Source organism: Sphaeramia orbicularis, chromosome 17 (genome assembly GCF_902148855.1).
Source record: "Sphaeramia orbicularis chromosome 17, fSphaOr1.1, whole genome shotgun sequence".
NCBI classification, from domain to species: Eukaryota; Metazoa; Chordata; class Actinopteri; order Kurtiformes; family Apogonidae; genus Sphaeramia; species Sphaeramia orbicularis.
In genome coordinates this window covers 56649890-56677635 of record NC_043973.1, presented here as the reverse complement: position 1 = coordinate 56677635, position 27746 = coordinate 56649890, and the positions used below count along the sequence as shown (strand labels likewise).

Sequence of the window (27746 nt, the reverse complement as noted above, 5' to 3'; positions counted from 1 at the left end):
GACAACGGCGTGTGAAGGGTTAACGCTGATAATCCGTCCTGATGTGCTGACTGTGGGGAACCGGCTTCAATCCTCTCAGTCTGACCGCAGGCTGCTCCTCAACCGGATTGGTCAGAGGTCACAGCTGGCCGTCCCGATTGGCCGAGGACCCGGAAGGGGGGCGGTGGCTCCAGGGGGCGGGGGGAGTTTGGGGTTGGGTCAGGTGTTTCCTTACAGAGCTTCACAAAACCACAGGCGTCTCCTCTGGTCCCGCAAACACACCCCTGCCTCCGGACGCACAGGTGAGAGAGACCCTTGAACGCATCATTAGGAACAGCATCAGACACACTGAGAGAAACAATAGACACAACAATAGAAACGACAATAGAAAGAATAGAAACAACAATAGAAACGACAATAGAAAGAATAGAAACAACAATAGAAAGAACAGAAACAACAATAGAAACAACAATAGAAAGAATAGAAACAACGATAGAAAGAACAGAAACGACAATAGAAAGAATAGAAACAACAATAGAAAGAATAGAAACAACAATAGAAACAACAATAGAAAGAATAGAAACAACAATAGACACAATAATAGAAAGAATAGAAACAGCAATTGAAAAATAGAAACAACAATAGAAACAGCATCAGAAAAAAAAAATAACATCAGAAATAATAAAAAACCGTATCAGAAACAACCAACAACAGAAACAATAGAAACAGCATCAGGAACAATAGAAACAGCATCAAATGAATAAAAACAGGATAAATGTGCTTTCAAAATAAGAATTATTGTTTTTTATAAATATGAAAAACTTTTTATTTATTCATTTATTTATTTAAAAAAATTTTAAATTATATTTTATAATGTAATGATAAACTTTGACCACCAGATGGCAGTAAAGAACAGCCCATGACTACATTATTATGAATACACGTTTATCTGAGACTTTTTCCTCCGACAAACAGCGAACAAATGAATGTGAACGGAGCTCAAAGTGAATAAAAAATGGTTCAATTCCGTAAATCCCACGTCATCCTCAGCTCTATACCGGAACCCGGTCCCGGTGACTTTATTTACACGTCGCCGTTTCTGGAGAAAAGGTGTAAAGTAGTTCCGATCTTCTCTAAAATAGTTCCGGTCAATATGGCGGACGGATCCATGACAGTGAAGGCGCCGACGGGTGGAATAAAATGGCGCCGGTGAAGTATTTATTCAGCGGTAAAACTCGACATTCGCAGGTAATAAATGAAAATATTAAGATTATTATGTTTTATAGTTTGCACCAATGATCAGGTGCTACTTTTGGCATCAGTGTTGAGAACATTAAGGTCAATAACTGATGCTAGTAGTGCTTAGAAATGTGTGAATTTGTTCTTTAAGTGCTTTTTTTTGGGGGGGGGGTTGGTTTTTTTTTGGTGGTGGTGTGTGTGTGTGTGTGTGTGTGTGTGGGGGGGGGGTTCTTGTTACTGCTGAAATATTTGTCAAATACTAAACTGTAAGAGCTCATATTAAGAACTACAACTGATTTAATGCTCTCTATCAGGGGTTCACAAACTCTTTTTAGCTCAAGAACCTAAAAAATTTACTTAATTTAGTAAATGTTACATATATTTACTAAAATACACAATTAATTAAATATAAATGAGACATTTTGACTGATGACACTAATACTGGATAAATGTTTTAAAGTCAGTGAATATGGTTGCAGTCAATTTAATTCAGGTGGAAATGGAAACTGCTTAAATCCTTACAAAAGCTAAAGAAATATATTTTAAAACCTTATCTATTCTGATTGTGGTCAAACCAGCCCGTAGTGTTTTCCTTGTGTACTATTTATCTGATCATTATGGTAAAGTAATTTGGTTAAAATGGTTTGAAGGCTATTTTTTAACATGAAATAAACTCTTTTTCCTTCATAAGAATTTTCTTTACCTCATGAATCTGGTATTTTTGGTATTAGTACTTCATGTACTAGTAGCATAAACACTATAAACTACTTTTACTGTGTACTTTTGGAGTAATCATACTCCAAAATCCCTTTTAGGCTAAAGTGTTTTTGTCTGAAATAGGCTTTAAGACTAAATGAAATGATGAATAATTTTTTTTTTTTTTCAATAAGTACCTCATGAATCTGGTATTTTTGGTATTAGTACTTCATATCCTATTAGCACAAACATATGAACTACTTTAACAGTGTATTTTTGGAGTCATCATACTTTCAAATATACTAGATTCATGAGGGAAAATGTATTTAATTCATCAATGAATTTAGTCTTTTACACTATTTCAGACAAAAACACTTTAGCCTAAAAGGGATTTTGGAGTATGATTACTCAAAAGGAACACAGTAAAAGTAGTTCAAAGTGTTTGTGCTAATAGTATATGAAATACTAATACCAAAAATGCCAGATTCATGAGGTACTTATTGGAAAAATTAATTTATTCATCATTTAATTTAGTCTTAAAGCCTATTTCAGACAAAAAAAAACTTTAGCCTGAAAGAGATTTTGGAGTATGATTACTCCAAAAGTACACAGCAAAAGTAGTTCATCGCATTTGTGCTCATAGTATACGAAGTACTAATACCAAAAATACCAAATTCATGAAATATTTATGGAGGAAAAAGATTTATTTCATGTTAAAAATAGCCTTAAAACCATTTAGCCGACTTTCTTTACTGTAATTATCGGATAGGTAGTGCACATGAAAAACACTAAGGGCTGGTTTGACCACAGTCTATCCTTGTAATGAGTTTCTGAGACAAAGATTCAACACTGAATAAACAACCAGCCTGTGTTTTTTTGTGACTCTGACATTGAGAATTTAGATCTGTTGTTTTTTTAACTGCACTGATACCAGAGTGTTTTGGGAAACATTTTAAGACTGGATATCTGAAAAGGACACTCAGTTGCCCAAGCTGGAATATAAAGACATTAAATATGGAGTTATACGAGAAAACAACAAACAGGAAATGATGTATGATAACAAAGGTGTGTTAGGGCCACGTAAAAAAACACAAAAACAAAAATTCTTGTCACTACAACAATAAAGTCATAAAATATCGAGATAAAACGTGTAATTTTATAAGAATAAAGTCGAATACAAAAAGAGTCATAATTTTACGAGAATGAAGTCATAATATTTTATTATATGTATCAGAACCTCCTCAAATATTGATCTGGATCGGATCCACATTCCCAGTGTGAACAGAACTGTCCTGATTGACAGCCTCTTTCTGTATTGCTTTCTTTCAGACTCCGCCCACTCGCTGCCCTCGATCTGTACCAACATGAGTCCAAAGAATGTGGTTTTCAAGAAGATCGCCAAGGACAAGTCGGTAAGTGTGATCGGAATTAGACTCGGAAGGCGACACCGAGTGAGTTTTCAGTCCTGTCCGGTGTCCGCTGTGGACGAGACAAAGCAGTGCTACTGGAAAACCCATATGTGCCCTGGATCTGATCCGTTAAAGACAGTTCGAACAGCACTAATCTGATTTTTTTAAAAATCTGACTCAGGCCACTTTCATATAAAATAAGACAAGGCATGGCTTTGTTAGTCCCACAAGGGAAATTCCAGATTTACAGCAGCAAAGCACAAAAGCACACAAGAGCAAAAGGAAGTGCAAAATCAAAAATGAAGACAAATCAAAAAAAAACACAGATGCTGTTGACAGCTGTGCACATGCTTATCATGCCACAGGTTGGATAGGGATACGGTTTATTTCACTGTTTATTGTGACTTCAGTCTGAATGGCCAGGTCGCATTTATCTGACCTTTACATCATTGAAATGCAACAAACGTCACAATTCTGCGTCCCGGGAGGAGGAGCGGAGGGAAAACCATATTTCCCTCCATAAACACAGTGTGTGTCTGCGCGGTCTGGTATTCCATCAGGACCTCTTTAGTGCATGTGGGTCACTTCAGGGTCACATTCAGTTCAGACTCAAAACTGATAGAAGTTGCATTTAATGTGGAATATGAACCAACACACAAAAAAATCGACACTTTTCTTCTGTAAGTAACATGACGGAACATTTACTAGTGATGTCCTGATCTGGATTTTTTGCTTCTGAGGCGATTTTTTTTTTTTTTTTTTTTTTTTTTTTTTTTTTTTTTTTTTTTAGGATTACTTTTGCTGATACCTATCTGTTACTGACTTTTTACAATAAAATTTTGATTTAAATTTGGAGTCATTATTTGTAGATTATTAAACTATTATTATTTTACTTGGATCCCAATTGTTGTGAATGTGGAACCTGAACTAAAACAACTATGACACCTTTGACTCTTAAGTATCATTTTTACACTTTCCAAATTCAGACTGTGGGACAAATTAGAACCTTTGGTAGGCCGGTTTTGGCCCGTGGGCCGTCCAGGTATTATATGGGGGTGCGTTCTGTACTGTATATTAGCGATGTGTACATCAGCGGGTTACTCACGGGTCAGGTTGGGGTGGGTCAAACGAATGTCAATTTATTTGTTGGGTGGGTTGGGTTGGTTCAAATAATTCCACAAAGGCTCCTCAGGTTGAAAAAAAAAAACCCCGACTTGCTTATCATGTGAAAGTGAAACTTAGACATTTTACTAATTCCTCTAAGCTAATTTTCCTTTTCCCTACCTTTGAAAACTTTAATTTAAGGGAGCAGGACGTGTGTTTACCCCCACCCCAGAAACAGGTCTGGATCGGCCAATCTCATGACTAAATCTGATCTGATCTTCTAAAAAATGCCAGATCGGCAGCCGATCCTGATCTGTAGACACCGACAGGTACAGTCAGATTACCAAGGTTATAATAGTTTTGGATTTTTTGTTCTAGTTTAGTTTTATTTAGTTTTGACTTTTTTTTTCTCTAATTCAGTTAGTTTTAATTAGTTTTTCCAGCAGGTTTGCTAGTTTTTTTTTTAATTAGTTTTCATTATTTTCTAAATGCTGAGTTTTAGTTTAGTTTTAGGGGTTTTTTTTAATATCTTTTCTCTTCTTCTCTGTCGTCCTATTCAAATAAATCTCAGCCAGGACTCTGCTGCTTTCTCCCAACTTTAGTCTCCATGTTTCCAGGTAGAGTGGGGACCAGAAGACGACTGGAAACCACAAGTGACGGACCGTCAAGTGTCATATGGTGCCAGTAGATGAAATTGCTTGAGAGAAATAAATCGATTTCATATCAATCTGACATTAACAATAAAGAAAACAAAGGGAATTTTATCCATAATTTTTATCAGTTTTAGTTAGTTTTGTAAACACACAATACAGTTTCAGTTAGATAATGTTTTTTCTATTAATGATAACTTTTATTTATTTCAGTTAACAAAAATGTTTTTACAATTCTAGTTTTTTGTCATTTCATTAGTTTTTGTTAATGATAATAACTTTGCAGATTATGTCAAAGACCTAAACAGTGTCATTAATCCTGTAGTTTATTAAATTTATTTACAAAAACCTGATGATCTGGCAGCGTGGGTTAATGTCGTGGCCCTTTTAATGTTGGATAGATTAGTCCTAATGCGCTGACTGATGAGGTTCACGTCTTTGTCTCTGCTGTCATGGAATCACACATTCAGCACAATGACACAAAGAGGAATGAACAGTAATGGTAAAGTATCCGCTCATACGGTGAGGTGGGTCATGTTGGTTAAAGAGGTCAGCGGGGCGTTTTTCAGCAAAGGCGGATCCAGTTGTTTGTCTTTTGGAGACATTTTCCACCTCGCTGCGTTTAATTCAGTCAAAGCAGCTCAGCTTCACGTGGGACTGATCCACGGGACGACAACACAACAACGTGAGCTCATAAAGCTGGATGATCGACCGATTCATGTCACTGTCCAGGTCACGGCTGGGACGGCGACGAGCCTCCACGTCTCTGAGACTCCGCCCTCCTCCTGGATGACCATAACATTGGAGTTTAACCCTTTTAAGACGATTGTGGCTCCGGCGCGTCATACAACTGTTTGCACTGTTGACAGAATCATCTTTTATCTGATATTGGGTTCTTCCTATTTGTCTAGAACACATTAGGGTAGAGGTCTGCATTGGCTGAGGAGGAGGGGTGGAAGTGGGCGGGGCTTAGAGCAGCAGAGGACAGTCGGTTAAAGAGAGATGGAAGATCTTTATTAATTTTATCAGCATTTTAGTGAGGTTTTAGCAATGAATTCTTGTAAATAATTGTGTATAGTAGTGATTACTGACTCACATCAGTACAGGAGTGGGATTTGACCCATCTGTGCCTGACTCTGTCATAGATCTGCTTTTAGAACATATTGTTTGCGTGTCGTCTACAGTATTCGTAGTTGTAACTCCTGTAGGTGTTGTCTCTACCTATGTGTTGTCACGTTTCTCCATTTTGATGCTTTAATTTTTATTTTTTTCAGTAGAATGTGTTATATTCTGGATGCTTATTCTATTTTTGTTGTTAATTATCCCTCTGTTTTTTTTGCTTGGGAAACAAATAAATCCCAATCATAGTTATAAAAATAGGTTATGAACTGTGTCCTGGTGCTGTGGACCAGTCTGACACCGTCTGGTATTCAGGGTTCGTATGGGTGCTTGAAATCCTTGAATATGCATGAATATTTTTTTATGTTTTTATGTCAAAAAAGTAAATTCCCAGGTGTTCTCAGGTCGACTCCAGGTACATTTTAATCTTAATCTTTGTCTCGGTGCGAGTGTGTCTGAAGAACACCAAGCGGCTTCCCTTTTTTTGGATAAAACTTTGTCTTCTCCTTTAATTTCTGAACTTTTTGCTGTTATTAAACAAAATTTTTGGTGTTTATACAAAATAAAATGTACATCATTGTGATAAACAGTGACAAAAATAATCATTAATATGCATTTCTGTAGATGTGTTTTACTCCAGCGATAAAGTGAAAATGACCCTTAAAAGTGCTTGAAAAATACTTGAATTTGACCTTGAAAAATGTGTATGAACCCTGGGTATTTCTGTGGCATGGAACAGACGTTCTCTGGGTTGTTCATCTAGTTCTTTAAGTGAATCAAAGTCATCTTGAGGTGTGTTTGACTGTAAATATGACTTAAAGATGGTCTCACATACAGCACACAGTCAAAGCAATGAAGGAGAACGACAATCTGACGCTGCAAGACTGAAATAGTAGCGCTTATTCCAGCAGAGGACATCCTATAAGCCCGTCTAATGCAACTGTAGTAAATATGTGCTTATCAGCCTCCTCATTCATACAGACCTACTATAAACTCACATGTGCCAGTGCGATTATCTGAAGGCTTTGTCGGAGTCGCTCCGGTGCGAGGAACTGCTCATTTGTTGGCATTAGCAAACATTAGCTAATGGCCCTTTGTCTATCTCAGTCAAGGATCCTTCAAGGACTTGTCTGCATAAAGCTACATTATCAGATCTGACTGAAGGACTGTTCCCAAGATGCATCTGTGGATCCTCAGCTCTGTGTGACTACCCACAGCAGTATATTAGGCAGCTACCCATCCAGCGTATCCATGTGGGCCCCAGAAGGGTTACAATTGGGCTGCATTTGAGGGCCCAGATCCGAATCAAAATCAGAATCTCTTAAATGTCATTGTAGCAAGTACAATGAAATGGAGGTAAAGCTCTCAGGTTCAGTGCCAAGGTTCTAATAGTTTTGGATTTTTCATTATAGTTTAGTTTTATTTAGTTTTGACTTGTTTTTCTCTAATTCAGTTTTTAATTCATTTTTACAGCAGGTTTGCCAGTTTTTGTTAGTTTTCGTTTTTTTCTAAATGCTTAGTTTTAGTTTAGTTTTAGTTTTGTCATATCTTTTCTCTTCTTGTTCATCGTATTCAAATAAATCCCAGACAGGACTCTGCTGCTTTCTCCCAACTTTAGTCTCCATGTTTCCAGGTAGAGCGGGGACCAGAAGATGACTGGAAACCACAAGTGACGGACTGTCAAGTGTCGTATGGTGCCAGCAGATAAAATTTCTAGAGCGAAATAAATCACTTTCGTATCAATCCAACGTTGACAAAGACAAAAACAAAGGAAATTTTATCCATAATTTTTATCAGTTTTAGTTAGTTTTGTAAGCACACAATACAGTTTCAGTTAGTTACCTCCGCCAAGGAGGTTATGTTTTTGCCAGGGTTTGTTTGTCTGTCCGTTAGTGTGCAACATAACTCAAAAATTTATGGACAGATTTGGATGAAATTTTCAGGGTTTGTTGGAAATGGGATAAGGAAGAAATGATTAAATTTTGGTGGTGATCAGGGGTGGGGGGGTTGCAGACCACAAAATTTCATCAAAATCTGTCCATAACTTTTTGAGTTATATTGCATACTAACGGACAGACAAACAGACAGACAAACAAACAAACCCTGGCAAAAACATAACCTCCTTGGCGTGGGGGGGCCCATGGGGGGGGGGGGGGGGGGGGGGGCACTGATCAGCCTTGGTGGAGGTCTGCGCTCTCCGAGTGCTTCTAGTTGTTTTTTTTTTTTTTTCTTTTAATTGTAGTTTTTATTTATTTCGGTTAACAAAAATGTTTTTACAATTCTAGTTTTCGTCATTTCGTTAGTTTTCGTTAACGATAATAACCTTGGTTCAGTGCAAGAATTTACAGACAACAAATATCAGTAAAACAGCAACAAATATCAGTAAAAGGCACAGTTATTGACGTTAAAAAATAAAAAGTATTGCAAACTAAGATATTTATAAAACAGAATTTAAGTAGTGCAAATAACATGAAAGGTGAATATTGTGGGATAAATAGTGTGAAGAATAAATAATATGAGATATTCAGATCTCTGATTCTGATTCTCATCTGGGCAAACACATGTGGGGTCACCATGGAAACTGAGGACAAACCCACATGGGACCCTTATATGCAGCTCAAATGTAACCCTTCTTGGGCCCACATGAACATGCTGGATGGGTAGCTGTGCACCTGTGATTTGCAAGGTTAATTTTCCAAAAGCATGGCCAAAAAAATGGTGCAGGTCTTGCTCAAAGCCGTGCTAATTATCAATATGTTGTTCTCTTACCTTGTCATGGCCTAATTTTGGCTAAATCCATCTATTTTTAGCAAAAATGAAGTGAATCATCCATTAACTGTAGATGGTCCCTGGATGTGTCGGTGCGTCCTGATGACATGTGTGATGTCAGATGACGTGGCAGCAAACAGAGCCTTGAATGTGTGTGAAAAGTGCAGATGTCAAACTAATACTGTGAAGTCAGTGATGTTCAAGCACATGTTAAACCAAGGTTAGGAGGAAAACTATGCAAACTGAATGTTTGGGCCATAGTGTCATTCTGTTTGGTGTATGTTTAGTGCATGTAAAGATGGAAAAAACGGGCTTGGAAGTGAATTTCATACAAGCAGAAAGGGTTTATTAGGGTTATTTACACACCCTGTTTTGTTTTTATTTACACACCCTGTTTTGTTTTTATTTACACACCCTGTTTTGTTTTTATTTACACACTTTGTTTTGTTCTTATTTACACACCCTGTTTTGTTCTTATTTACACACCGTTTTGTTTTTATTTACACACCCTGTTTTGTTTTTATTTACACACCCTGTTTTGTTTTTATTTACACACCCTGTTCCTCCATTTCTGCCTCATACACTGACCCACAGTCTTCTGCAAAATCCTCCTTACACGCAGATATCGTCATAAAATGGTTGAAAATGGTGTCAGATTATATTATTGAACCGAAGAATAAAACGTCTTGTTGCCCATCTTATGATCTTAAGTCTCCAAGAACCTCAAGTCTTAAAAAGAAGGAAATCTGCATGTTCTCCAGGAACATACACAGATGACTGATGTTTTCATATTTGTGCAGGATTCCCAACCATAATAAGGCTGAGGTTTAATACGAGTTATTTGTCATCTACTCCAGTTGTGCACATTTTTTTGGAGCAAACTCTGATGATAATGGTCCAAAAATATGTGAAATTATATACGTTTTATTGAAAAATAATATTATCTTGTGGTATAATCCCCAAACTGTCCATAATTACAGTATGTTTAAGTCTATGACAAACCTCCAGACAACACATAAAACCTGTGTAAACTTCAGAAGACCCTGTACCAACTCCAAAACAACAGACAAATATAGACTTTAATATCACATGTTGTACACAGTGTATAACTGTACAGGCTGACATTCAGTTAATTGTATGTCATCTACAGGTGACCAGACTCCAACATAAACTCCACATAAACACACAAACATAATAAGATTAATATTCATGCATTTTATTTGGGTTGTTCTTTTCAAGATACTCAGAGAAACATGCAGAGATCCTCCAAGTTCAATAACGATGCGGTCACAAATATTAAAACCTGAATGTAAAATGTGTTTTCTCCTTCTTCAGGTTGGAGTCTACATGGGAAAACGAGACTTTGTGGACCGCGTTGACCGTGTAGATCCAGTGGGTGAGTACATTATTTGTCATTTAATGCCCTTTAAAGGTAGTCTGTGTAGTACTGATGTCCCAGAGTCTGACTAGCAGGTACTAGAACACACTTTACTGATGTCCCAGACTCTGACTAGCAGGTACTAGAACACACTTTGGGTCAAAACCACAGACTGAGTAAAGGTTAAAGCTCACAGTTTCCACACATCTGGTTTATGGTTTCATCAAGTTTTCTTCAAAAACTGCAACTCACACAGTCAGATTGGTAAAACCAGTATAAAAGATGGTACAACTAAATTAAATCTTTGGTAGAAATTCACAGATCTCTTTTGGAAACGGTGAGAATTTAGGTTGTTTATTTTCTAATTTCTTAAAGTAGAAATACTGCACATACACCCTTTAAAATAAGCTGGAGTTGAAAATACACCAGATTTGTTAAGAGCAGGCATGAAAGGTGAAGGTTCCTCATTTGTATTGGAAATATTTGTGATTAAGTTACAGTTGGTTGTTGGTGAAGCATCTGAATTTTCTCATCTACAGGAAGAGAACCCAGTTCCATGTCAGTTCTAGTCTTTGTTTTAATCAATATCTTTATATGTTCACGTCCTGATCATAAGTCTTGAACCACTATGATCCTTTAATACAACTTCTCAGATGTTTATTTGTGTCCTTAAGTCATTGTGTGGTTGTATTTAAATGAAATTACTGAACATTTTTATCTTCTTTCACCACTAGATGGCATCATTGTCATTGATCAAGAGGCTCTGCAGGGGAGGAAAGGTCAGTACCTGCACTGTTACAGCATGTGGATCCAGGCCTGTGTGTTAGTGAATAATGACAACATTTAAAGCACAGTTTAGGAAGAAAAGGCAGCGTTTTAGAACACGACAACAGTGACACCAAACAGAAGTATCACAAAATTACTCAAATGTCCATAAGAAGTTAGAGAAAAAAATCCATTTTTTTTTTTTTCAGAAAAATTAAGCAAATAATCAGTTCAACTATTGATCAACTGTTACAGTGTTTCTTAAGGGGGGGGGGGTGTAAGACCACCACCTCCACTGTTGCAAATTTGTTTTCGACAGCTGTTGCGCTATGCATGCCGATATTGCACACCTTTTTTTTTTGTTTTGTTTTTACACACCCTGTTCCGCCACTTCTGCCTAATACAGTGCAGTGCAGTCACCATAGAGATGTTCTATGTTTATGCTTTAAAAAAATCACCTGGTTTGTCCACATCATAGGGCATCAGTCATATTCTTGTGTGAAAACCTCGGTTTCCATATGATAGTTTTCTTTTGTGGGACTCGATGTTGATGTACCTGGATTTGAGTCCGTTTGGCTTCACATCCTTCTGACTTTTTTGCCAGTATTGATGTGAAAACTGTCTGAAATCTGGGGGGAAAACTCCAAACCACCCATTCTTTGTGCAGTCCCACATGTTGAAACAGTCATGTAAAGGGTTAAATCCCCTGACCCTGGCAGCTCACACATACTAATGTATGTTAATGCTAATGCTAGGTACTGTGTGTATATTATGGGGTAAAATGAATTTCCCTCCAGGGATAATAAAATGAGTTAACATTAACCTTTAACCTTTTATGTGACTCGGCCTGTTGTAACCTGTGGAGCCTGTGTGATGTATGTATTGTCTGTTCTGCCCTCTAGTGTTCGTCACCCTGTCCTGCATCTTCCGATACGGCAGAGACGACATGGATGTGATGGGAATCGCCTTCCGCAGGGAGCTGTACCTGTCCACCCGCCAAGTGTACCCGCCTCTGCAGGACCGGGACAAGGGCATCCACACCAAGACACAGGCCAAGCTGCTGAAGAAGCTGGGAGACAACGCCTACCCCTTCTTCTTCGAGGTGAGGCGATTGTCAGTCTGAATGACGTAGTTGGATCTGGTCACATGGAACACTCACTTACTCTGTTTTCTCTTCAGTTTCCTGACAACCTGCCTTGTTCAGTTGCCATGCAACCAGCGCCCACGGATGTTGGCAAGGTAAGACCTGAAGACCTGAAGAATGGACGGATGGATGAAGGATGGCTGGATGAACAGATGGTGAATGATGGATAATGGATAGCAGACGTTAGGTGGATGATTCTTGGTTGGTTGGTTGGTAGGTAGGTAGATGTTAGATGGATGATGGTTGGTAGGTGGATGATGATAGGTTGGTTGCTAGGTGGGTGATGGTAGGTTGTTGGTTGCTTGGTGGGTGGTGGTAAGTTGTTGGTTGCTTGGTTGGTGATGGTAGATTGTTGGTTGCTTGGTGGGTGATGGTAGTTTGTTGGTTGCTTGGTGGGTGATGGTAGTTTGTTGGTTGCTTGGTGGGTGATGGTAGGTTGTTGGTTGCTAGGTGGGTGATGATAGGTTGTTGGTTGCTTGGTGGGTGATGGCAGGTTGTTGGTTGCTTGGTGGGTGATGGTAGGTTGTTGGTTGCTAGGTGGGTGATGGTAGGTTGTTGGTTGCTTGGTGGGTGATGGTAGGTTGTTGGGTGCTAGGTGGGTGATAATAGGTTGTTGGTTGCTTGGTGGGTGATGGTAGTTTGTTGGTTGCTAGGTGGGTGATGGTAGGTTGCTGGTTGCTTGGTGGGTGATGGTAGGTTGCTTGGTGGGTGATGGTAGGTTGTAGGTGGGTGATAATAGGTTGGTTGCTAGGTGGGTGATGGTAGTTTGTTGGTTGCTAAGTGGGTGATGGTAGGTTGCTGGTTGCTTGGTGGGTGATGGTAGGTTGTAGGTGGGTGATGGTAGTTTGTTGGTTGCTTGGTGGGTGATGGTAGTTTATTGGTTGCTTGGTGGATGATGGTAGTTTGTTGGTTGCTTGGTGGATGATGGTAGTTTGTTGGTTGCTTGGTGGGTGATGGTAGTTTGTTGGTTGCTAGGTGGGTGATGGTAGGTTGTTCATTGGTGGATGCTAGATGGATGATGGTTGCTTGGTGGATGGAAGTTCTCTTATCTCACGGCGTATTCTCTCTTCTTCTGCAGCAATGTGCCGTGGAGTTTGAAATCAAAGCATTTAGCGCTGAGAGCCAGGACGCCAAAATACGCAAACGGTGAGTGGAGACGGAGGAACGCCACTACGCGCACTCACATCGGTTAAAACTTCCAGGACAAACATCAGACCCTCAGCTTCAGTTCCATGAGTTTATTGTTCAGTAGACTAAATGTTCTAGCTCTGCCTTTAGGCCCTGGAGTCTTTGTTGTCTTCTGGTTGTAAAGACTTTACATCCACAAACATCTGGCTTTTACGTTGTTTTCATCTTATGTCATTTTTGTCTTTTTTTCCTCTTGGTTTCATCTGTTTTGTCTTTTTTGTGCTGTTACATTTGATCTAGTTACATCTTTTTCCATTTTGAACTTATATCTTTTCCATTTGTTGAAGTCAGACACATGTAGTACAGTCAAATGATAAATTCATGTTTAGTAAAATATAATTTGTTAGAGTTTTAGTTCACTGAAATATCAGAGGTATTGAAGTCATTTAATGAGTAAAAGTGATGTAGAACTGAGTTTATAATTGACAAAATATGAAGATGGAACCATAATAATTTAAATGAACCCAGACCAGAACAGTATTAATGATAATAAACAATTAAATTCAATCCAGATTTAGCGCTGAATGCTGTTGTGTTGGTCCAACAGGAGCACAGTGAAGCTGATGATCAGGAAGGTCCAGTATGCTCCAGAAGGCGAGGGAACGGCGCCCTCTGTTGAAACCACCAGGGACTTCGTCATGTCCGACAAACCGCTGCATGTCAAAGCCAGTCTGGACAAAGAGGTGGGATTGCATCGCTTCACAAACAACATTTAACACACGTGTTTGACTTCTGAGCCTCATTTGCTGCAATCTGATGTAGAAAACAAACTCAACATGTCAAACGAAGTGGATAGAAACCATTATAAATCAGTAACACTCCAGTAGGTTATCTAGAATAACAAAGGGTTAAAAAGAAAGAAGCATCAATATTCAACCACTACCAGGAAACATGGTAAAAACACAAAATTCCACCAAATGAAACATAAAAAGGCTCAAACTATTTAAGATGTGCATAGTTTAACTATGAGGTTGGACTGTTATATATGTGTTAATATTAAACGTTAATGTTAAAATGGATAAAGTCAGAAATTCAGCCTCATCAAACCCGGAAACCCTGTAAATGTCTCCAGAATAAAGGGAGTAAACTTTACTAAAATTGGGTCGGTAATGATGAAAATTTAAGTAAAGTGTGCTGGTTCATTGTAGTTTAAGGTTAAAGTCAACATGTGAAAGTCTATGAAGTAATGTGAGAGCATTCAGTTTTGAATGACACCAAGAAAAATATTTTAAAAAGTCATGAATTCAGCGTCATCAAACTTGCACATACCCTGAACACGTAACAGGGTGAACTGTCCTAATGTGGGCCAGATTTACATTTTATTTACTAGTGCGTTGACCCGTGTGGATCCACAGGTTCTAGATGTGGTAGTTTTTATGCTATTGTGTGTTCGTGTATGTTGTACTGCATTTGTCCAGCGGTCACTGCCAAAGTGTTCTGGACATAGCAACATCATTGTAAAACTATTGTATTAAAAATGACTAATATCTGCCAAAATATTGGTTCTGTTAACTTATTGTTTTTACTAGTCTGTTCACTGACCAAAAATACAGAATATTGACAAACTGCAGTAGTTAGCTGTGTACAGACGCACACACACGTTTTACTGCATTTCACTGTATTTTTTGTGAATTTTTGTGCATTTTTTGTATGTTTTACTGCATTTTAGTGTTTTTTAATTGCATTTTAGGGTATTTTTTGTATGTTTTAGTGCATTTCAGTGTAATTTTTTTGTATTGTTGCATATTTTATGTATATTTTAGTGTATTTTTTGTATATTTTAGTGCATTTCAGTGTAGTTTTTGTGTATTGTTGCATATTTTATGTATATTTTAGTGCATTTTAGTGTATTTTTTGTTTGTTTTAGTGCATTTCAGTGTATTTTTTTGTGTATTGTTGCATATTTTATGTATATTTTGGTGCATCTTAGTGTATTTTTTGTATGTTTTAGTGCATTTCAGTGTAGTTTTTGTGTTTTGTTGCATATTTTATGTATATTTTTTCATGGATTTTTTTTGTGCATTTTAGTGTATTCTTCTGTGTAATTCTTCTGTGTATGTTTATGTTAGAGTGTGATGGTGTATGAGTTTTTTGGACTGTTATTTATGGGAGTGGCAGGTCTTAACTTTGACTAAAGACCCCTTGAAAAATACCTTAAAAAGTCGTAAATTCAGTTGGATCAAACCTGCAGATTTCCTGCTCCCACAGCATCGTATTTCTTCAGTATCTGTTTCTTTTCTGGATCTAATTTCATTTTCCTGTGTTTGAAGCTCATATTTTACTCTCATTCACACCCATAAATTCTACAGTTTATGTTTAACTCACCTCTGTTTTGTGAAGTTTAAATATCATTTTTACGTGTTCTTTTCCTCCATGTTTTACTGATATTTTAACTGATTCAGGAAGTTTATCAGACGAAGACTGGAGTGCAAATAGAAAAGTGACGGATGTGGATCTGTTTTCAGATTTATTACCACGGTGAGACCATCAAAGTTCACGTCAACGTGACGAACAACTCCAACAAAAATATCAAGAACATCATCCTCTCGGGTAAATGTGATGTTTGTAGCTTTATTCATGCGTCGTGTGTTTTCTAAATGTGTGACGTGGCTCATGTGTCCTGTCCTTGTGTCTTCAGTGGATCAGATCTCTAACGTGGTTCTGTACTCCAACGACAGCTACATTAAATGTGTGGACCTGGAGGAGTCTGGGTAAGCGTCTGCACACAACATTCACAGGTTTTTTTTTTTTATTGTCCATTTACTAGATGCACAGATAAGATTAGACTTTAGTGATTCGACTGTGGGGGAAATTTGACTGTTAGCAGCAAAATACAAGAAAACAAGTGCAGAGAAGACGGATAGAAAATATACAAGAGTGAAACATGAAATGTAAAGAGAAAAATTACATTTAAACGACATCCAATTTACAAAACAAAAAAAAAGGTAAAAATAGAATAAGAATAAATAAATTGGCATTAAAGGCATATAGAATACAAAAGATATAAATCAAGCCTGTTTACAGTAATGGGAAAAAAAGGAATTTGACTTTTGACATTTTTGACAAGTGAATTTAGTTGAAGAAACACCAAAATTGAAATATTAAAGTGAAAAATGAAAGTTGAAGGTGAGCTAAAATGGCTGAAAAGGATAACTGGAGGTTTGCTGGAACATATCTGAACTGCTGATGAACTGCTGCAAGTGAATTTAGCTGAAGAAATACCAAAATTGAAGGATCATTAAATGAAAAATCAAAGTTGAAGGAGGAGTTGAAACAGATTAAGGTAGAAAAATTATTTAAGTAAAATATACATTGAAGGAGAAGCTGAAGTATGTTAAAGCTGAAATATTGTTAAGGTGAAAAATGAAACTTGAAGATTTGCTGGAACATATCTGAACCGCTGTTGAATCATGGCTGAATTCAGCTGGAATAGTACAGGGTGTCCCAAAAAAATTGACTTCATTTGAGATGTCCATATCAGAGTGACTACACGGTCAGGAGAAATGATACTAAAGAGGATTTATTTTGGACATAGAATGTTTTATTCAACAAATTTCAAACAAAAAATTCTGGGGGGGATGGTAATGTTATAATATTCCAAAGTTATTACAAATTTTCAACGTGTGCGCTGCTTGCTCAGTAGTGGAGTTCCTTTTTTCTGAAATTCACAACAAATTCACGTTGCACATTCATATTTGACAAAGTTTGGCTATACGTCAATACACAGAACGCCTTTTCTGTTGCAGTAAACGGCATGTCTATTCCTGAAAGCAGAACAATATAAATGATTACACTTTTTTGAGCAAAAAGAGCAAATAAATTTTAAACAAATTATTAGGTGATGAACTGATGTCAAATTTTTTGGGACACCCTGTGTATAACTTAACGTGTTCTGTTTTTACGAAAAAACACGAATGAAGGTGCAAAAGATTTGGTAAAAAAGGCCTTTGCTTACACTTTTACTGCAAAAACACCATAAATAAATCTCAGCCTGTTCTAATGGGAGTCCTTCGAGGGTAAAACATGGTTGTACAGACCTGTTCGTTGGACTCTCCTTATTGGCTGATTGACAGATTTGTAACCATTGTTAAAAGGATAAACAGATGAGATGATGTCCGCCATGTGTTGCTGGTGTTCAGGTTGTGGTTTCCGCCTCCTCAGGGATTCTGTTTCTGCTGGAGCGACTCTGCAGAAAACCTACAAACTGCTGCCGGTTCTAGCCAATAACAGGGAGAGGCGGGGCATCGCTCTGGACGGAAAACTGAAGCATGAAGACACCAACCTGGCCTCATCCAGCGTGTGAGTAGACGAGGCGTTCAGGTTCACCCAGACATGTGGGCTCTGCAGAGGCCCAGCCCGGTCCAGTAACGTCTCCCCTCTGTTTCAGGATCAAAGAGGGAGTTCAGAAGGACGTCATGGGCATCATGGTTTCATACAGGGTCATGGTGAAGCTCATCGTCGGAGGGTGAGTCCATCAGATTTGTCAAAGAGTTCACGCTGAAACCCATTAAACAAATAAAAAGAAAAATAAAATGCAGACGATGCAACGAAAGTGATTGAAATGATAGAACCCACAGGTCAGTGCCGTACAGTCGTCTGTAACAGGTGGATTCACTGGTATCTGGGTCGAAATGATCCAGCATTTATTTCTCATCTTCTTTTCTCCACATACAAGACAATCCAGGAAATATGGTCACACTCTTAAAAGTCACAAAAAACTGAACTAAATGTGTTGTAAAGGTTACAGTCAATATTTAGTTAGACCTTTGACCCCATGACAAGAAGCAGCACCAACAAGTAGAAACATCTGACGTGTGTTAATTCAAACCTGATTATTTAGTTTGTATTGGTTCATTTTGTTGATTACACACACACACACACACACACACACACTAAGTACAATAAGTAACATTTCTACTAGTACTTTCTAATGTGCAATTCCCTGTTTGTCACAACTGTTTTTATAGTTATTGTTTTTACTGTTTTCTTTCCTTTTTGTCGTATCATATTTTTTAAATATATGTACGTTCACTATTGTGCTGATACTGGAACCTTAATTTCCCGATGGTTCTGCCCAAGGGATCAGTGAAGTTCTATCTAATCTAATTTATTCAAATCTTATCTAAATGAACTGAAACAGTGGATGACACATGTAAACACCGAGGGTCATGTTGAACCTGGTCAATGTGCTGCTTCTCATTACTTCATATTTCTTGGTGATGTTGTGATTAGGGATGGGTACCGTATTCGGTACTTTTATTGGTACCGACAATTGATTCACGTGGAGTCAAGCGGTTCCACATTTTGGTACTTGAACGCATCCTTGCGTTGCGTGTGTCGGGGAGAGAGCGGAGGAGTGTCTATCTGATGCGGCGACGACATTGGCATCTTGATGATAATGGCAGCGTGGGGGATAGAAAGCGTTAGAAAAAAAAGTAAAAAGAAAAACAAGTAAAGTCAGTGTGGAGCGGGCTGGGCTTAGCTAGTGCCAGAAAAAGTAGATCTGTTGGTATTTGTGAAAAAGAACTGCTGAACATGTGCAGTACAGTTCATGTTAGAGGGAGGGGTTTGTTTTATGCCGCATTCCCACTATGTGGAACCGGCTCGACTTGGCTCTGGTACCAGGTTCTATTCCTGGTGACCATTTCCCTTACACGATGATACTACCCACTTTACAGTACCTGGTTGTCATAGCGATGCGGCACATTACTTCCATGTCGTCTGCTCAGAGTTGCTGATAAACTCACTTGTTGTGTGTTGTCTTGTCAAGCTCATGCTGAAATTTTCTGTCTGAACCTCCTGGACAAACCCTGGTGTAGTTTTACAGACTGTCATCATTTGGATTAACCTACATTTACTGTAAACTTCTGCATCTGTTTCTTGTAAAAGGGCGGGTCACGGAGATGACTCTGACCAATCAGTGGTCTGCAGTGTATACATCGCCTTTTAGTATCTGGCCCCCAGTCCTGGAACCTCAGTGGAGGTGATACCAAAAAACTAGTAGCAGGTACCAGATTCCAGGTCTTTTTTTATAATAGAAATGAAAAAAGGCCGAGTCGAGTCCATACCATGTGGTGGAAACATGGCATAAGTTTGGAACACTTTAGTTTGAAAAATGTTATATTTGTTTTGAAGTTACCCACACAGACACAATTAAGTTTTATGTTGCTCTGTTATTTCACTTGTGATATTGAGAAATCAATATTCAGAATTCAGAAGTTTTTCCTATTCTTTTAATAGACAAAATGACTTTAATCACCACATAAACCAAACAGTACTGAAAACAGGTACCGTTGTATAGCGATACGGGTTCCCAGGAACTGAGTGTCGGTACCGTATCGGTTTAAATGTGAAAGTTCCCCATCCCCCGTGGTGATGATGTCAGTACCTGCTCCATTCCATTTTCAACAGCAGTGAACTAACGCTCTCTGTCTTTTCTGTTCAGACCGGGTCAGGACCTCCACCTCCTTCAGCCTCAGATTTACTCTATATTCATGCACCGTTTGATGAGGATTTTCTATTTCCTTTGATGAACTAAAACTCATTTTTCCATTTGTTTCTCACTAACACCCACAGGATGATGGGATCAAGGTGAGTTTTGGATTATTATTTCAATCTCATTCCATTCCTTAATGACGTTCATTATTGACTCATGTGTTTATTGTCTTGGGGGCAGATTTAAAAAAAACAAAACAAAAAAAACCCCGTTAATAATCCTGACTGTGTTCTGTGACGTTAAAGTTAGAGTAAATTAAACTTTTGTGTTTTACTGGTTTTGTGTAACCAAGGCCTGACCCAGACATGATGTGATTGAACATATTTCAGGTTCAAACGCATATACGTCCATTTTTCACCGTTTTAATGTGATATTTGTGTTGCAGCGAGGTGGGTCTGGAGGTTCCCTTCAAGCTGATGCATCCTAAACCTGATGCAGGTACGGAACATGTCCACTCCAAAGGGCTTTACTGCCCCTGTTTATCACAGTGGAAATGGATCTGATCGTAGTCCGGCCTTACCTTATCTTTGTCTTATCTTAATCTTTTCTTAGTCTTACCTTATCTTAGTCTTATCTTGTCTTATCTTAGATTTATCTTAGTCTTATCTTGTCTTATCTTAGATTTATCTTAGTCTTATCTTATCTTAGTCTCATCTTACCTTGTCTTATCTCATTCATATTTTGCCTTAGTCTTATCTTGTCTTACCTCAGACTCATCTTTGTCTTATCTCAGACTTATCTTAGTCTTATCTTAGACGTATCTTATCTTAGTCTTATGTCTCACCTTAGTCTTAATTTTATTTTATCTTAGCATATTCTTATTTGACATTAATCTTATCAGCATTTTACTTTAATCTTATTTCACATTGACAGGACATCTATTTCCAGATCTGTTGCCTAAATATTTGCACTGAAGCTTCTAATATGGTCTGAAATATAACCAGATGTCTTTGTGTTGTGACTTTTAAAATGGAAAATGCTAATACTTTTTCGAATTCATGCAGAGTCTGAAATCCACAGGTCAGGGTTTTTCATTGGTTTTAGTTTGGGTTCTAGTATTTTCCCCAGGTTTGTGTTATTTTTAGGTAAATGGATAAACAATGTAAACACAAAAAATGTGTACGTCAGCGTCATTTTTGGTCAGATTTCTTCAAACTTACAGAGAATATTTTGGAAAAGCATCCAAAACCATCCTTGCTGATGAACAAAGTGAACAAACTCCCGCTATTTTAGACGGTTTTAATGAAATCTACACTGATTTCACGTAGCAATGCATTAAAAAATCCAACTAGTGCGAATGAAACACAGCAGATGAAGGATGAAGCTGAACTGAAACTTTCTCCTCTTTTCTCCTTTTTTGCTGCTGACAGTGAAAGAAAGGTAAGGAAATGAAATGAGCGAGGCTTCCTGGTGCTTTTCATCGTGACATTTGCAGTCGACGTCCTTTAGTTTAGGTCGTGTTACAGGATCCTTTATCGCTTCGTCAGCTCGTCATTGTACCGTATCACCTCTCCTCTGTTTGCTGTTCAGTGTTGTTTCTTTCATTTGGTCTGCGGACGACAACCGATGGTAGACGAGTAACAAAAAACAAAAAAAAAACAACTGTACAGAAGGAAAACCTGGGTCTGACAACAGATGACTGTTCCCTCCAGAGTCAGTCTGTGGTTTGATCCAGGGTTTTAAATGATCCTCACACATATTCTATCCATCATAAGTAAACCCCACCCCTCACACATATTCCATCATTATAAGTAAACCCCGCCCCTCGCACGTATTCATCCATCATAAGTAAACCCCACCCCTCACACATATTCTATCCATCATAAGTAAACCCCGCCCCTCACACATATTCTATCCATCATAAGTAAACCCCGCCCCTCGCACGTATTCATCCATTATAAGTAAACCCCGCCCCTCGCACGTATTCATCCATTATAAGTAAACCCCGCCCCTCGCACGTATTCCATCCATTATAAGTAAACCCCGCCCCAGAGTGTCCCTAAAGGTCTGTGAAGGTGTTTCTACAGCTTCATCATGACCAGACTGGAGGGATTTTTCATGTTTATCACAGCGTTCAGTGTTTGCAGATTCACCTGTTACACATGTGAGTCACGATAAAGTCATTATTTACTGTTTTAGAGATGAGTGTTAGTGTTGTTTCATACGAGTCATGAGCGACCTCTCCAAATGTGGAAAAAGAAACAAAGATTGACACCCAAAACAGTCGATGTTACCAAACCACAGTGATGTTGACTGTTCCGCCTACTATGTGTCACTCTACAGCAGCAGTGTCAAACATGCGACCCGCGGGCCAAAACCAGCTCGCCAAAGGTTCTGGATCCGGCCCGCGGGATGAATTTACAACGTGCAAAAATTACACTTAAAATATTAACAATTAAAGACGTCAGTCATTTTAGTTTAGGGGCCACATTCAGCACAACTGTGATCTCAAGTGAAATAATGACATTAATCTATAAATAATGACACCAAATTTCCTTATTGGTTTGATGTGAAAAAAATATTATATTATGTCTGTAAATGATGACAACTCCAAATTTTTCTTTGTTTAAATGCAACAAATAACATTAAATTATGAAAATATTTACATGAACAAACTATCTTTTAACAGTAAAATGTGAATAACCTGAACAAATATGAACAACCTGAAATGTCTAAAGAAAATTAAGTCCAATTTTGACAATATTCTGCCTGTTACTAAATGTTTTGGGCCATTTGTAGATTCGATCTGTAATGCACATGTAGAAATTATAAGTTGACGCATAATATTGTTAAAATTGCACATATTCTGAAAAAAAAAAAAATCCTTTTTTTCAGGTTATTCACATCTTTTTTGTTTGGATAGTTTGTAAATGTAATTATTTTCATAACTTAATGCTATTTTTTTGCACTAAATTAAAGAAAAATATTTGGAGTTTTCATTTATTTGTGGGCTGTTATTTTACTGGCTGACATTGGGCTGTATGTGGCCCCTGAACCAAAATGAGTTTGACAGCCCTGCTCTAGAGCATCAGTTACATTGATGTTGACACAAACATTTGCTTACAACAACAAATATGACATTTAATTAAACAGATTAAACTCGCTCATTGATTTGATTACAGACAATTTCATTAGGAAAAAAAGAGAACAGAATTTTGAGTCCACATCAGTTCAATTTTACAGATTTATTTTATTTTTTAAGTAATATTTGATAGAAGTATTTATATTTTGATGTTTGAAGCTGTTTAATAGTCAAAGAACGGTTCAGAAGAATTTTAATTTTACTAATTAAAAGAAATGTGTGCAAACTACATCCATTTATCAGGATCTTATTGGAACTGGAAAATATCAATAAAATATGGAAAACATTGAAGTGATTTCACTTTAAAATCTGAAAAAAAAAAAAAAATTAAATTAAATGTCAATAGCAAATCAGCAGATCTCAAATGTGTGTGAAATTTTCTGTAATATTTAGGAAATGTAACTAAGTCTCTGTGGAATTTATTTGATTTTATTAAATATATAAGTTCCATTAAGTCAGTGTTTCTCAAACTTTACCAAAATGTGTTCCAAAAAAACCCCCAAAAACTAACTTTATTGTCATAGTTGTACAATAATTGCACATTTCCCATTTTTATTTGGAAAAATATTGTCTCAGGGGAGTTGGTTTGTATTACTCAAGAAAAAAATTGAAGTTATTTTTAATTTGCACAACAAATTATTCAAGGAAAAGGAAAAAGTATTGTTGCAGTATAGATGTTTCTTTCAGTAAAAGTTATAATTTCACCACTTTTCCAATGTTGTTGGGGTTGAGGGGGGCCTGGAGATTTTTCATCCTCCAAAGGGGGGCCCACAGAAGAAGACTTAGAAAGATTAATAAATGTTTTACCAGCTGGTGTGGATGCAGTTAAAATGATTTGTCTGTTTGTTTCTGAAGTGAGGCAGAGGAGGAGATGGTTTTCCAGGAGTTCAAGCGCTCCTACCTGAAGGGGATGGCGGGCGAGGATGAGGACGAGGACGGCAACGTGTCGGGAGGCGACGACATGGCGCCCAAAGAGAAGTAACGATGAACGAGGACCCGCAAGAAACCAGGGAAAGGGCTTCAGTCGCCTCAGGCCGTTGTAGAAAACACTGAGATGTAGTCGATTGGTCCTGTATTTACTTTTCTTCTTCTTTTCTTTGGTTTTAGCACCACTCCCATGTAAATCTAATGACTGTTTTAATAGTGAGCTTAGCTGTGAATGTGAATGTTCCATCTGAGTAAACGGAGGCTGTGGTTCCCAGTGCTGGTCTACATTGAATACAGCGGCCAGTGGTTGGACCTCAGTGGGTCCAACTGGGACTGACGCCACCACAGACAACAGTTCAACACATTTAATATCCATTTATCAGTTAAATTGGTCAAATGTCCCATTCCAAATGTCTCCAAAACTTCTTGCTTGTGGTAGTTTTTCATAGGTGAAAGTAAACCTGGAGAAAGTGTTTTAAGTGCTGATGCTGATCTGTTCTAACGTTATTTTAGTTTTAAAATCAGATGTGTCGCTGTGTGAGTCTGGGACAATAAAAGCTCATGAACCTTTACTTTCGTTGCCTGGTTCCTTCTGTCAGGGCTTGCTACACATATGCATCATTGGATATCCATACACCCTGTGAAAGATAGGTTTAACCCATAAAGACCCAAACACCGATCTGTGACCAAAACCATCTACCGTACTTTCCGGACTATTGGCCACAACTGACTATAAGCTACATCCACCCCGTCTCCAACGTCTCACCATTGATTCATTGATGCCAAGCTTACGTGCAGTAGCTCTATTTCCTTCTTCGACAGCCGGGTCGATCATTAGCCTAGAAAACATAAATAAGCCGCATCATTTTTGAGATGCGGATTCGCAGCATGTGGAAAAGAGTAGTGGCTTATACCGTATGTCCCAAAAAAAATTACAATCCGACTTTCCGCAGTGATAACTTAAAAAAATTATGAAACAATCTAAATGCTATTTCAGGGTGTGAAACTATAACTTGGTACCTACATCTTGCAGAAAACCCCATTCGATTTGCTTCGGTGGTGAAATGAAGGATCTGTGATCATAGTTTTCCCACAGTACATCGTCTTCTGCGCATGCGTGGCGTCTGTCAAACCGCCGGCGGATCTACTCTCAGAAATCCAGCCTTTTAACTATTTATTTCTTGCCTTTCAACGCTTACTCACTTGAACCTAACCTCTTAACCGTGTCTTTTTAACTTGACGCTATCAACCCAAACCTTCATCAGGACAGGTCAGTATTGTCAGTGGATCCTTACCTCTGGCTGTCACCCACCGCTTCCCACGCTCTGCCCGGTATCTCGCTGCTTCCACCATGGCGTCATCCTCATCAGCTGGAGATAGTCCTCTCGTCCAAGCCAACAAAACCCTGGTAAAGGCTTACCAAACTATCGCGGATCTCAAAGAGGAAATACTGCGCCTCTCCGCAGAACTCGCGGAGAAAAATGCCCAGCTCTGTGGTTTCTCCAGCCGCCTTCCCACACTGTCCAGTCTGTTCCTGAAAAGCACAGAGAAGCCCAAAGCCTCCTGTGATGATACGGTGTTATGGGATCCTTCCTCTGCCTGTTCTCGCCCCCCGTGTTCTACACCCTGGTCTGAAGTGGTGATTCGTGGCCGCAAAAAGAACACAAGCAAAGACTCACCACCGCCGACCATCAGCACATCAAACCGTCCTGTCCGTGGAGGACGCTCCGGCTCCTCCCCCCGCGGCTGATGTGCCCCCCATCCCACCTGGCTCTGTCCCGGAACCGGCTCCTGCTGACTCCGTGGCTGCCACCGAGCTGATTACCGGCGACGGTCCTAAAGCCGGTCCTCCTGTGAAGCCGTCGAACAAGGGTCCCCGCTCCTCGGTCCGCTCCTCTGCCCGGCGCCGCCTCCTCCGAGAGGCCGTCCGCCGTCACTCCGACGGTCCACCCGTGGAATGTCCACCTAGAGAGACCAGGAACCCTTCACCTTCAACACCGTCTCCTCGACCACTTTTCCCTCCGACCACCGCTATCCTCGGGGACTCCATCATCCGTCACGTCCGTTTCTTTAACGCCATAACCAGGTGTTTTCCTGGTTCCACCGTCACCTCCATCCTCCATGAACTGCCTCAGCTGCTGCTCTTACTGCCGTCCACCGTTACCCGGATCATGGTTCACGTGGGCTTCAATGACACTTCTCTTCAACAGTCCGAAGTGACGAAGGTTCATTTTAAAAACCTCTTTGATAAACTGAAAGGATCCGGGAAGGCTGTTTTCATTTCCGGGCCCCTCCCCTCCTTTGCCCGTGGTGTGGGCCGTTTCAGCCGCCTCCTCAGCCTGAACACCTGGCTCCAGTCCGCCTCTGCTCTGAACGGCTTCAGTTTTATTGATAACTTTAATCTGTTCTGGAACCGCCCCTCCTTCTACAAGTCTGATGGTGTCCATCCCTCTAGACTAGGCAGCAGGGTCTTGGCTCAAAACATCCAACACGCTGTCCAGACTAAAACCACACCCACACCAATGTGACTATGCCCTCCCTCTTCTGCTGCAGTCACCTGCTCCCCCTGCTGGTCACATCTAATATCACCACGTTCAGAGTCTCCTGTAAAATCTGTAGTGAGAATAAACAACACCCCAACTGATCTGTCCTCCTCTCCCAGGCCCTCACTGTCCACCTGTCAACTAACCACCTCAGTGAATTCCTCTTCTCCTTCCCCATCTCCAGCAGCCTACACCTCTGCCTTGCTCTTCCCCATTCCTGTCATATCCAGGTCTCGTATGGGGTTTCACTCTGCTAAAAGGCATCGTAGGTGGTTGACACAAATCCCATTACACACAGCGGACACGAACACCATGATGTCACCACCACCTAGCCGGTTTGGATTACTAAATGCATGTTCCATTGCCAATAAATCCTTCTCCCTAAATGAGCTTTTTACCAACAGGAACTTGGATGCATTATTCCTGACGGAGACGTGGCAGAGGGATGGGGAGTTCATTCATTTAAATGAACTGTGCCCTCCTGGCTGCTCTGCTGTTGGTCAGCCCCGCCCCTGTCGCCGGGGCGGTGGCCTTGCTGTAGTGCACCAAGACAAATACATATGCAGAGGGATGAGCACCGATGACTTTCCCTCATTTGAGTCACAAATGATCAAGATTGGCTCGTCCAGTGTGTTTTACTGTTTCTTAATCTACCGTCCCCCTGGCCCTGCTGGTGCCTTCTTAAGCGATTTCAGTGATTTCCTAACATCAATAATAAACTGGAGAAGGTTTTAATTCTTGGGGATTTCAATCTGCACATCGATAACAATTCATCCAGCCCAGCAATGGAACTTTTAGCCATGACTGACACTTTTAACCTCAAACAACATGTATCTGGCCCCACCCACAAGAAAGGACATACCCTGGACCTGGTTTTCTCATTGGGCTTACACGTCACAAATGTGTGTGTTGAGGATGTCCACTTGAGTGATCATTGTGGTGTGTTTTTTGACTTATGTGTGCCTCTGGAGCCCAAGCCTGCACCTAGAAGGGCCAAGAGGAGGATCATTACAGAGTCCACAGCCCAGGATTTCCGTGCCCTGTTTAACCCTAGTCTTCTTAATGAGTGTCCCGATGTTGATGAGTTTATCCAGTGCTTTGCCACACACTGCAGCTCTATTCTTGACCAGGTGGCTCCCGTGAAAACTAATGTCACTCGTAAGTGGTCTTGTCCCTGGATAAATGAAAACATCTGAAACCTAAGGAGAACTTGTCGCAAAACTGAGCGTCTTTGGAAATCAACCCAGTTGGAAGTACA

At 39.3% G+C, this 27746-nt stretch overlaps 1 protein-coding gene across 1 annotated transcript; it reads left to right on the top strand.

Annotated features, from left to right (window-relative positions):
• The first annotated feature begins 144 nt into the window (after positions 1 to 144).
• On the top strand, positions 145 to 24517 carry LOC115437518 (S-arrestin-like). Its single transcript, XM_030160745.1, has 16 exons — positions 145 to 281; positions 3244 to 3326; positions 10301 to 10361; positions 11078 to 11122; positions 12011 to 12210; positions 12288 to 12347; positions 13331 to 13398; positions 13988 to 14123; positions 15906 to 15990; positions 16079 to 16151; positions 17602 to 17739; positions 17828 to 17905; positions 20017 to 20031; positions 20322 to 20374; positions 21307 to 21316; positions 23874 to 24517. Exons 2-16 carry the CDS (start codon positions 3279 to 3281, stop codon positions 23998 to 24000), a joined length of 1197 nt encoding a protein of 398 aa, XP_030016605.1. The 5' UTR covers positions 145 to 281; positions 3244 to 3278; the 3' UTR covers positions 24001 to 24517.
• Positions 24518 to 27746: the final 3229 nt, after the last annotated feature.